The sequence below is a fragment of the Phodopus roborovskii genome, unplaced genomic scaffold (genome assembly GCF_943737965.1).
Source record: "Phodopus roborovskii unplaced genomic scaffold, PHOROB, whole genome shotgun sequence".
Lineage (NCBI taxonomy): Eukaryota > Metazoa > Chordata > Mammalia > Rodentia > Cricetidae > Phodopus > Phodopus roborovskii.
The window spans coordinates 211,026-222,271 of record NW_026126627.1 but is presented as its reverse complement, the minus strand read 5'-3'; the positions used below and the strand labels follow the sequence as shown (position 1 = coordinate 222,271).

General features: G+C 43.3%; 1 protein-coding gene across 1 annotated transcript; it reads right to left on the bottom strand.

Moving 5' to 3' along the window:
* Positions 1-448: 448 nt before the first annotated feature.
* On the bottom strand, positions 449-9,500 carry Mpv17l (MPV17 mitochondrial inner membrane protein like). Its single transcript, XM_051206715.1, has 4 exons — positions 9,059-9,500; positions 5,573-5,643; positions 2,444-2,473; positions 449-2,276 (listed from the first exon to the last, which is right to left on the bottom strand). The coding sequence occupies exons 1-4, from the start codon at positions 9,462-9,464 to the stop codon at positions 2,103-2,105; spliced, it is 681 nt and encodes a 226-aa protein (XP_051062672.1). The 5' UTR covers positions 9,465-9,500; the 3' UTR covers positions 449-2,102.
* Positions 9,501-11,246: the final 1,746 nt, after the last annotated feature.

Here is an 11,246-nt window from a genome sequence, read left to right as displayed (position 1 = left end):
AGCCCAAGGTGCTTTTGCATGTTCCCTTCATCATCATGGTGGGAAGTGTGGTGACACATATGCAGGCAGACATGATGCTGAAGAAGTAGCTGAGAGTTCTACATCTGGATCCACAGGCCACAGGAAGGGAGAGAGAGACACTGGGCCTGGCTTGGGTTTCAGAAACCTCAAATCCTACCCTCAGTGACACTTTTTCCACAAGGCCACACCTACTCCAGCAAGGCCATGCCTCCTAATCCTTTCAGATCGTGCCACTCTCTGTTGTTTAAGAATTCAAATCTATGAGCCTATGGGGCCATTCTCATCCAAACCACTATACTGATGCCATATCTCCTGCTGAACCCTGAGCTCATTGACTCCACCCCGCTGGTCAAGCTAAAGCTATCTTGCCCCAGGGATTCCATTTCCACCCACTGAGCACTAAGATTACAGGCAGGGCACCACTGTCACCCAACTTCCAAAACCATACAGTCAAGAAAAGTTCTTACTGCTGCCCTAATGTAAAACACATTAATATCTATTACATTCCAATAACTTAGACACTTAGAACGTACTTGCTCATAATTTATACAAACATATTACAAGCCATATAAATTACATGCTAAGAAATTTAAGTATGAATTCCAAAAATGACCTTAAATATACATTCTCAAGATAAACTCAGAATTCAGGGTTTCACATCTTGAAATCTGTCAAGTATGTCTGTAGAAGCAACAGAACCATGGGGGCAAGTTTTAGGTGAGATTGCTGGAATTTCTTGAGACAATCATAGTTTAATTTTTTTATTTTTGTGGTTTTGAGAAAGGGACTTGCTGTTTTGTCCAGTACAGTCTTGAACTCCTGGGCCGAAGTGATCCTCCTCCATTAGTCTCCCAAATAGATGGCACACACCTGCACACCTGGTTATTTAGATAATTCTGAAACCTGATGGTGGCTGGCTGAGATTCGACAAACTGAACAAATGTGAAAGATCAACTAATGTTTCTATGTCCACTTCAAAGTATAAAGATACTGAGTTTTAAAGCACTGAATTGTAAAAGAATATTGTTAGCATCCCGGGGTGCAGCTGGTGACAGAGCACTTGCTTGGCATGTGCAATACCCTGGGTTCTATCCTTAGGACCATGCACATACACAAAGCCAGGCAGGGTGGCTCATGTCTATACTCCCAGTTTTTGGAAGGTAGAGGCAGGAGGATTACTGCAAACTGTGTACACTGGTACAGTATGGACTACAGCTCTTCCTTAGGGAGAAAGGAAATGATTAGTTTTCTAACTTTTCCATTTAATGTATTTCTTTAAGAAACCAAATATTTTATTTCATAATGTAGGAACTAGAGTGCTTTGGTCAACTGTATCTTCTCGAAGCTAGAAGGCTTCAATTAAAGAGCACTGCACTTGGATGGTTTAATATAAAAGTAGAAGAGTAAGACATGATGGCTCATGTCTATAATCTCAGCTCTTGGAAAGTTGAAGCCCAGCCTGGGAGTACACAGTGAGTTCCAGGGCAGCCTGAGTTCACAAAGAAAGACCCAATCTTTAAAAAAAAAAAAAGTAGTAAAATATTCTATATAGAAGATATCCAACACTGTTCCCTTTTTGAAGATAAAAACATCTGCTTACAGAATTTTAGTGTTGGTGTAATAATAAACTAGTATGGAGTATTTGGGGAGGCTGATTATCCAATCTTCTTGACTGAATTTTATATAGATAGAAACTTACTATAAGGACAAAAGGCAACTTGATCCCAAAGCATGTAGGAAATAGCCTGAGAGTTTAGGCTAGAAATACAAACAATCAAAACTGCCCTGATAGTAGAATAGAAATATTAATAACTCCAAAATGTCACCTGTCACTGTTGTCATTTTAACCAAAGCATTATAGATAAAAAAACATCAGGGAAATAGACTTTCAGACTCAAATGAATAGGAAAGGTTTGGATAATGGTTAAAACGATTATTGATAATTTCAAAACAGTGGGTCTATGGAATAAGTAATTCTTCGTGATGGAGCCCATTATAACTGGTCAGTGTAGCAGGCCTGCTGCAGGTGATTGAGAGCAATGGAGAAACAAAACTGAGTCTTGAAGGGAGCCCTGGACTCCTCACTTCTCTGGGGGCCTGTCACCTGCCTCCTTCCTGCGAAAGAAGATGAACATGGACGTCACTGTACCATCGCCGGTCTGCTGTGAAAAGCATAGGAAGGTGGCCCAGAGGAAACCACACAGTCCCGTGTAAGCTGTTCTCCAGTGCACAGGGACAAGGCTGAAGTTGGTCAGCTGCAACGCAGAGAGAGTCTGCTAAGAATGGTCAGGTAACAGAGCTTGTTTGGGTTTTATTTTTATTCCATGCTAGGGACACAACTCCAGGGCCCAGCACATACTAGGCAAATGTTCTACCACTGAACCAAGGCCCAGACCCAGATTCTGTATAGCTTGGCACTCACCTGCACAAAAGGCCAGTACATCAGACCACTCTGGAATAAAGAAAAATCCTCATTAGAATGCTATCTAGTTACAAAGCAATGACATAGTTCATTCTATAAGGGACTAAGAAATGCCAGGTACATAGGGTGCCCAGCTAGGACTGGGTTGCACTCTGAGCTGATTAAATGAAGATTTGATGCCTTGAGAGTAGAGCAGGTAGAGACTTTAGGTCACAGCTTGTAAGTCAGTACATCTTTTGTTAGTTATAGTCATAAGTGCAGAATGAAAAGTCAGGCAGAGGTTCTGGAAGAAATAGGTACTTTAAAAATAATAAAAAATAATAAAAGTGTAATATTTATATATTATAATTTCCAAATAACAGCATATAATATATATGACTTTTTTAAATCAGTGAACTCTTCCAAGTATATCCAAACCAAAAATAATTTTTGTTGAAATAGGGTCTCACTAAGTGTTATTGGTTGGCCTGGAGTTGTCCACTATTTACCAAGCTGGCTTAGAATTTATAGAGATTCACCTGTCTTTGCCTTTCCACTGCCAGGACTAAAGGTGTGCACCACCATGTCTGGCTTATCAAAACAGTTCTTTATGAAACAACATGCAAATTATATATCTATACTATCTCTTGATACAGAAAAAGATTAGATTAGCTGACATCACAAGTTTCTTCTTACATTTAACTAGGTGTGTGTGTGTGTGTGTGTGTGTGTGTGTGTGTGTGTGTGTCAGATGATACTTGCTGGAATCTTGGAGACTGAACTCAGGTCCTCAGACCTGGTGGCAAGCCCCTTTACCCACTGAGCCATCTTGACAACCTCTTAATTTTTAAAATCATTTTTAAAATGTATTTTCTTTTGAAACTGGGTCTTGCTCTGTAGCTCACCTTGGTCTCAAACTCATGGCTGTCCTCCTGCCTCAGCCTCCTGAGTGCTGGGGTTATAAATATGAGCCACCACACTTCAATAATTAATTTTTAAAACTATATATATGAGCCAGGAGTGATCTTTAATCCTAGCACTTGGGAGGTTGTGTGTGTGTGTGTGAGTGTGTGTGTGTGTGTGTGTGTGTGTGTGTGTGTGTGTGTGTCTAAGACAGGGGAAGCTATAGGGACATAGAAACCAGCTTGAAGGACCTCTCACTGACCAAATCTGGAAAGCTTGAGAGTACCAAAAATAACTAAACATGGTAATGAATTATAAGCCACTAAAAGAGAGAGAGAGAGAGAGAGAGAGAGAGAGAGAGAGAGAGAGAGAGAGAAAAGAATCCCAGAGTACATAGCCACAATAAAGAAGTAGCTGGGACAGACTTGCTCCCAGTACAGTGCTGACACCTGGTAAATAACAGTGCTGGGAAGACTGAGCACCCAGCACCCAGCATAGCAGGGCAGCCCCAGCAGAATCAGAAACAGTGCAGAGGCTAAGATTTGGCACAGCCTGGCATGCACAAGGCCCTGAATTCTAGCCCCAGCACTGTAGGAAAAAAAAAGAGAAGGCGAAGGAAGGGGCAAAGGAAGGGTAAGAAACAGAAGGGGAAAGAGAATGGAGGGGAAAGAGGCAGAGGCTCCTTGGGAGATTGTGTGATCCCAGCTACTTGGGAAACTTAAGCAGGAGGACTGCTTAGACAACTCAGTGAGACTCCTTTTTCAAAAAATGAAAGATAAAAAGAGCTGGGCATAATTCAGTGGTAGTATGTATGTCTAGCATGCTTGAGGCCCAAGGTCATTCTCTATCACTACCAAAAATAGGGCTGAGAATATGGCTCAGTTGGTAGAGTTGTTTGCCTAGTATTCACAAATCTCTGGGTTCAAATTCCAGCACAGAAGGTCATCCTCAGATACATAAGAAGCTCAAGGTCAGCCTTAATTACATAAGCCCTTGTTTCAATAATAATAATAACAACAATAGAGGTATCATGTGGGTAGGTAGGATAGATTACTTGCTTAACATATGTGAGGACCTGGATCTGATCCCAGCCCTGAAAAGGAATGAAAACATAAGCTGTTGCAAGATTCCCAGGACTCTGCACCCTGGGCAGCACTAAGGGAGATTACCAATGACCTGGACTTCCAATTCTGCCCTGTTCTTTCTAACATTAGATGTACAACATAGTGTGGTGGCCCATAACATTTCTAATCTCAGCACTCAAGAGGCTGAGGCAGGAGGATTAACTGCACATTTGGGGACTAGCCTTGAGTACAGGGCAGGTTTGGGGCAGCTTGGGCTACGCAGTGAGACCATGTTTCAAAATAAACAACAAAACCAATAAATACATAAATTAATAAAAATGCCATATGTGTGTATCTCTCTTGAATCTGATATAATGGGAAATGTCACTCACCATTGTAAAATAAAGGATTAGTAAGTCACATTCCAAAGTCTCTATGGGGACACACTTTCTACCACAAAAGAAGTAGCAAGAGTTCTAAACCCCATCCTTGCAGGAAATGTCTCTTAACTATGGAGATTCAGGGGGTTCAGTGGCTTCAAAACTCCCCTTTGCCTTCAGTCATCAAATAACTCAGAACCATCCAGCAGAAAATTCTAGAAATAGTGCAGAATAGTGCAGGTAATAGGTCAACGTGGATTTTGTGATTTTAAACTGAAGAATTCCCTTACCCCCTTCCACTAAACAAACACCACTCTCCAGTACTGCTCCAGGTAGAGAACCAGGTACATGTAAGATATTAGGGATATATTCTGGCATCCTGAAAATGTATCTATCTGATTGTTATTAATTCAATCAAATTAGTGCTGGATTAGAGCTGAGAAATGTCACTGACTTTGCTGGGCCTGAAGATAATAAGCTCTCATTGAATGCATGAGTACTGTTTGTTCAACAGCACCATATGCCTTATACTAAATAGAGAATACAACAGGAGGCTTGCTTTACTGGGAATCATCTTAGGAAACAGTATCCTTTTCTAGAAACACCTTTGTGACATTGAGAAGGTCACAAAGACTCAACAAAGCACATGCCTGGATGCATTGGCAGTGACTCAGGTCCTTAGGCTTTGCAGAAAACTCCTTACCCACTGAGCCTTCTGAGCCTTCTCAACAGCCACTAAAGTGTTCCTTAATGTTTAAAATGTTTTAAAAAGATATGATTACATTTTCAAAAGCAAGTCTTACCTTATATGTATTCCAGAATTTCTGCTTTAGATCCAAAAATATGTCATCCTTTTCCTGGAGAATGCTCATACCTATTTACCGAAATACAACAGAAGAATTTTAGAAGTAGAATGGTTACTGTATAACAGTGTGCTCAAGTTTATCATCCCAACAGCATCCAATTCCAATCCTTCGTTATGTTGCTGTTAACCCAACAGGAAAACAAGAATATCTCTATTTTAAAACTGAATTTTAAAGGAATAGCAAGTAGGAAATGAGAAAAGCCATGTATAAAAGTTACAGCAGAATGATTCTTTATCTAAATGAAGAATTCACAAAATGCAAGCCAATACTAGCATGGGATAATGAGCTTGCTAATGGCTTCCTAATTTATCTTTATTTTACATTAATTTATTTATTATTTGTGTTTGCACTTGCCACTGCCCAAGTGTGGAGGCCAGAGAACAACGTGCTGGGGTCAGTTCTCTTTCCACAGTGTGGGTTCCAACATTGCCAGGCTTAGTAGCAAGTGCTTTTTCCAGCTGAGCCATCTTTCTGCCCCCTTATTTTTTTTTTAAGTGTTTAAAAAAATTGGGTTTGTTTTGTGCATTTGAATGTTTTATTCATATGTATGTACACCACAGTGCAGTGGATGGTTGTAAGCTGCAATGTGGGTACTGGAAATTGAAGTCTGGTCTTTTGCAAGAGTAAGTGTTCTTAACCTCTGAGCCATCTCTCCAACTCTTTATTTTCCCCTCTCTGTGTAGCTCTGACTGTCTTGGAACATTCTCTGTAGACCAGGATGGCCTCAAACTCACAGAGATCCTCCTGTTTCTGCCTCCCAAATGCTGGGATTAAAGGTGTGTACCACCATACCCAGTTTATTTGTTTGTGAAACAGGACTTCAAGACAGATTGGTCTCAAACTCACTAGTAGGTAGCTGGAGATGACTTGATCCTCCTGCCTCTGCTTCCCAAGTGCTAGAACTATTTAGATGGGAACTACCATGCCCAGAAATGTGTTTCTGGGGGTGGAGCCAGGTGCTAAACAAGAACTCTGTCAATTGCACCCCAGCCTCAACTTTGAAAAACAAAAACAATTAATCTTTCCCCCTTTCCTTCTCCTTCCTTTCTTTTGTTCTTTTTTATTTGTGCTAGTGCTTAAACCCAGAGCCTCAAGCATGGTAAACCTACCCTCTACCACTGAGCCATATTGCCACATCCTCACCCTAACTTCGTTCCTTTAAAAGACAAAAATAAAAACTACTGAGCCCTGGATATTCTAGCAACTACAACTTTCCCATCAATATATTCTAACCAGAGTTTAACATTCAAGAAAATAGATCCAAAACCTTACTTTTAAAGAAGTGTATAAAAACAACAACACTTTAAAATTTTTTGATAGCCCTGATTGTGCACTGGGTGAGTGTGTTTGGGGGGGCATAAGACTGTTATTAGCCAATAGCAGGAGATTCTTAAAACAAGACTGAAAACAAAACCCAGCAAATATTTTCGTACTGTACCCCTGCTTACCCAGTTTGTACTAAATACTTATATCACCATATCCTTTCACCCTCCTAATAACTAACTGAGATGAGAAGAGTTAAAAGGAGGATAAGACAACTAATCATGGTGGCCCTGTAAAATTAACAAGCAAGAGGCTGAGGCAGGAGGACTACCATGAATTCAAGGTGATATTACAATACACAGTATGGTTTTGTCTAACTAAAGTGATTAGGGAGACGAATAGCAGGACCTATCCAGGTGCACCACCTGACTATCAGTTTTCAAGTAGCACTTACATGTCCCACTTCCACACCCATGTTCCCCTTCACTGTAATATGAACTAGGGGAGACTGAGCCAAAAGTCTGAAGAAACTATGATGAGGCAAAAATCCAGGCCCGTGATCTATTAAAAGGCCTCAGGCCTTCATCATAGACATCTTTCACTCCCTGGGACAGCACCATTTCCAAGTCTCAGAGTGATCACACATACTATAACTACCACCATCAAGATGAAGAGCATGGCAGAAAGCCTGGGTTATGCTGACTTCCAGTGAACAGCCAAACCCCAAATGCCTGTTTCCTCATTCTATAACATGGGAATTGTGAGAGTATCCATCTTAGTACTATGGTAGCTCAAAGATTAAATAGGAATCTAGCCTGTCAAGTCGAAGGTCCTGGCTCTTAACCCCTTCACCACTGCACCAACCTGTAGCAAGTATAGGAGTTCGTTTGCAAGGCTAGCTGGGAGACCAAAGCAGAGAACACGGCATAGCGTTTGGGCAAATCAGAAGGCTCTAGCTCTCTGCTTATCTATTCTGACTTAATTAAACTTCTTAGCATGGCATTAGCTGAGACTATAAGAGGCCGCCAGATCTTTGATGATTCCTGTGAGCTAGGAAGTGAATACATTCTCCCTAAAATACCTCCCCCAGGAGGGGGTGTTTCTTTTAGCCGGTTAGTTTTCCCTTAGCCAGTTCCAGAAGACATTAACAGGTTGGGCCAGGGACTTGTCATCCCAGCAATTTGAGAGACTGATGTGGGAGAATTGCAAGTTCAAGACCAGTCTGAGACACTTATTCCCTGTCTCAGAATTAAAAACAAACTAAACACTGGGGATATAATTCAGTTGACACAGCTTGAGGCCAGAGGCTTTAGACTCAAACTGATGGTGATACCATCCCCAATAACAAGGGCAGGTTCAATCCCTGGAGAAAACTCTCCAGATATCGAGTGGCCCTCCAGAGCTGCCACTGCCTTCGAGGGTACAGAAATCGGTAAGGAGAGAAACATGAGACCTTTGTTGTTTCCAATGAAACAGGCAGAAAGGCTTTCCAAGGCTAGGCCATCCAGCCCAGTGTGAAGACAGCTCCTTCTCAGGTACACAAGACCCTCCCATTCTCTGTGTAACACCCCCACCCCAGGGAAATCTTGTTGCTAAGCAAGACTAAGGCTCTGGAAATGACTTTTCTATAATAGCAGGTTCCACTCACTCTGTTCCCAGAATTACCAATCCCCTCGTTTTTGGTTGAAGTAGCTGCAGAGCCTCAATGTGGCTTTCCCCCCCCCCCATAACAGGTGGAACCCAGGGATGCAGCTGCTAGGCAGCTAAGCCAGGGTCTCTTGGATGTGCCCTTTTCTGAAGGAAAATAGACCCCCCACATTCTATCCTGAACACGCCAACTTTAACCTCTCAGATCTGACAGCAACCCTTTAAATCCCTGGCATGCTGAATCTCCAGTTCCTCGGCCAGCAGCCCCCAAATTCTTCCTCACGGAAATCTAAAGTCCCCCAGTGTCCAGACCTCCTGTCACTGCTTTGCTTTCCAGCCCTGGTTCCCTGGTCGCATAGCTGTCACCTTCTGCTTCAACCCCAATAGCTTCAGATCTCCAGTCTCGACGGGCGGCCTCCCGTAGTCCTCCCCACCCCACCCCGGACCCCCGAGGCTTCTGCCAGGCCTCCAGTGCTCTAATCCCAGGCTCTGAGTCCCGCCTTGGCCCCTCACCGACATAGAAGGCCGAGAGGGCAATCGGCCCACCGACAGTCTGATCGCACAGCACCTTGGCCAGGACCGTGCGCGGCCTGCGGCCGGGCAGTGCGCGCTCCAGAAGGCGCAGCCACACGTAGTTGAAGTTGCCATGGAAGGTTACGGCTAGAGTGGCCACGCGCCGAGTATGGCGCCAGTCAGCCGGGCCTCCCCGCAGCCGCTGCTGCAGCGCATCACCCGCCGAGAAGAGCCCAGCATAGAGCAGCACGTTGGTGGGCCACGGATAGCGCCGCGCCGCCCGTGGAAACGCACGCCACCAGCTCGCCATACTCGCTGGAGTGCCTTCCGCGCTCGCACACCTGACTGAGCCGCAGGCGCCAAAGCGATTGGACACCACTGTGCACCCCAATCCGCATGCCCGCATGCCCAATCCCGTGACGGAGGGCGGAGCTTCTGAGATGTGCAGAGTTCACCTGGTTTGGACAATTTACAAGAAATCTGCAGAAGGAGGAGAGGTAGTTCGACAGAAAGCAGACCGGTCTTAAAAGGCCGGGCATTTTAAGAACAGTGGCTGCCACCGGGGCATTGAAGATAACTTCAAGACTTTATGAATATGCCAAAACCCGTGGCTGCTACACTTTAAGATCAGGATTTGTTTGAAACAAGGTCTCATGTGTTTCAGGCTGATCTCCAACCAACTCCATGTGTAGCTGAGGATGACTTTGAACTCCCATTCTCCTGCTTCCATCTCCCAAATTCTGGGATTACAAGTTTGTGCCACGGGATCCAATTTAAAGTGGTAAATTTTGTGATACGTGAATCCTATTTCTAAAGAGGTGGGGTTGATATGAAACTCTGTAGTAGCGATTACCTAGTGTGCAGAAGGCCCTGGCTTCAATTCCCCACAATTGCAATAAAAATGAAGAAAGAAAGCTAGCTCAGCTACCAAAGTGTCATGTACTTGAGATGCTAGCATGTGGAGACTTCATTCTTTTACCACACAATACATTGCTTTCTATGTCACTATGGGTCAGAGGTCAGAAGTCAGGCTGAGTTCTTTCATGAATGAAATAGCACTGGATGGTGTTCTGATTACCCTCCCCACTTCAGCTTGTGTCTCAGTGACCCTGTCACCCTAAAACAGGCTTGGGCATCTGTTCCAAAAGCAAGGCTGGGTGGGCGTTTGGGCAACCGATACAGCCCTGACTTTGTGCAACTCACTTTCCCCATGCCCTTTCCTGCCTTTCCCTCCTTCCATGATATTCAACCTCTCTCATCCAGTATCTCTCCTCTCTGTCTTCTGTGTGTTCACCATGTCTCTCTCTCTCTCTCTCTCTCTCTCTCTCTCTCTCTCTCTCTCTCTCTTAAATCTAGTACCTTTTAAAGGATATTCTCTTATATTTATTTTTATTTTATGTGTATGGGTGTTTTGTCTGCACATCACTATCATCTCAGGTGCCCACAGAGTTACACACCATCATTAGCTACCATGTGGGTGCTGGGAATTAAACCTGGGTCCCCAGGTGGTGGAGGCCAGTTCTCTCCTTCCACTTCGTAAGTCCTAGGGACTGAATTCAGTTAGTCAGGCTTGGAGACAAGTGCCTTAATCTACTAAGACCTCTCACCAACTAAGTGTTTTAATTTTGAAATTATTCCAGACTTAGGAAAAATGTAGCGAAATTATATAAAGGAAGCTGGATGTGATTGCAGACCTTGTTGTCCCTGCACTTGGAGAAAGAGCCGCTGAGGCAGATTACCCAGAGTTTAGGGCCACCCTATGTATAATAAGACCCCATCTGGAAAAAAAAAAAAGGCAAGAAAACATACAAAAAACGCAAAGAATTCTCATATACTCTTGCTCATTTGTTTTGAGTCCAGAGCTCATGAAGCACAGCTTGGCCAATTTCCTAATCCTTCTGTTTCTGCCTCCTAAGAACTAACTAAGGTTACAGGCTTGTGTCATGGTGCCCAGTCACTATATACTCTTTACTCAATCCTCCCCAAGTGTTGACCTCTTGCATAACCATAGTACAATTATCAAAACAAGGAAATAGAGTTACCCATTTACATGCCAGTCTTACTTCAGCTGATGCCAGAAAGTCCCTTTCTCTCATCCAATAACCATCCTGAGCTGTGGTACTGTTATTTTACTTTGGTCTACAATCTGAACCATAGACCAATTCTCTCAAAGACTGCCTCTAACTAT

Coding starts and splice junctions, on each gene's coding strand:
- Mpv17l (XM_051206715.1), bottom strand. CDS start 9,464: ATGCGGGCATGCGGATTGGGGTGCACAGTGGTGTCCAATCGCTTTGGC. Junction 5,644..9,058: donor CCTCTCGGCCTTCTATGTCG/GTGAGGGGCCAA, acceptor TTCGGTAAATAG/GTATGAGCATTCTCCAGGAA. Junction 2,277..2,443: donor TGTACTGGCCTTTTGTGCAG/GTGAGTGCCAAG, acceptor TCTGCGTTGCAG/CTGACCAACTTCAGCCTTGT.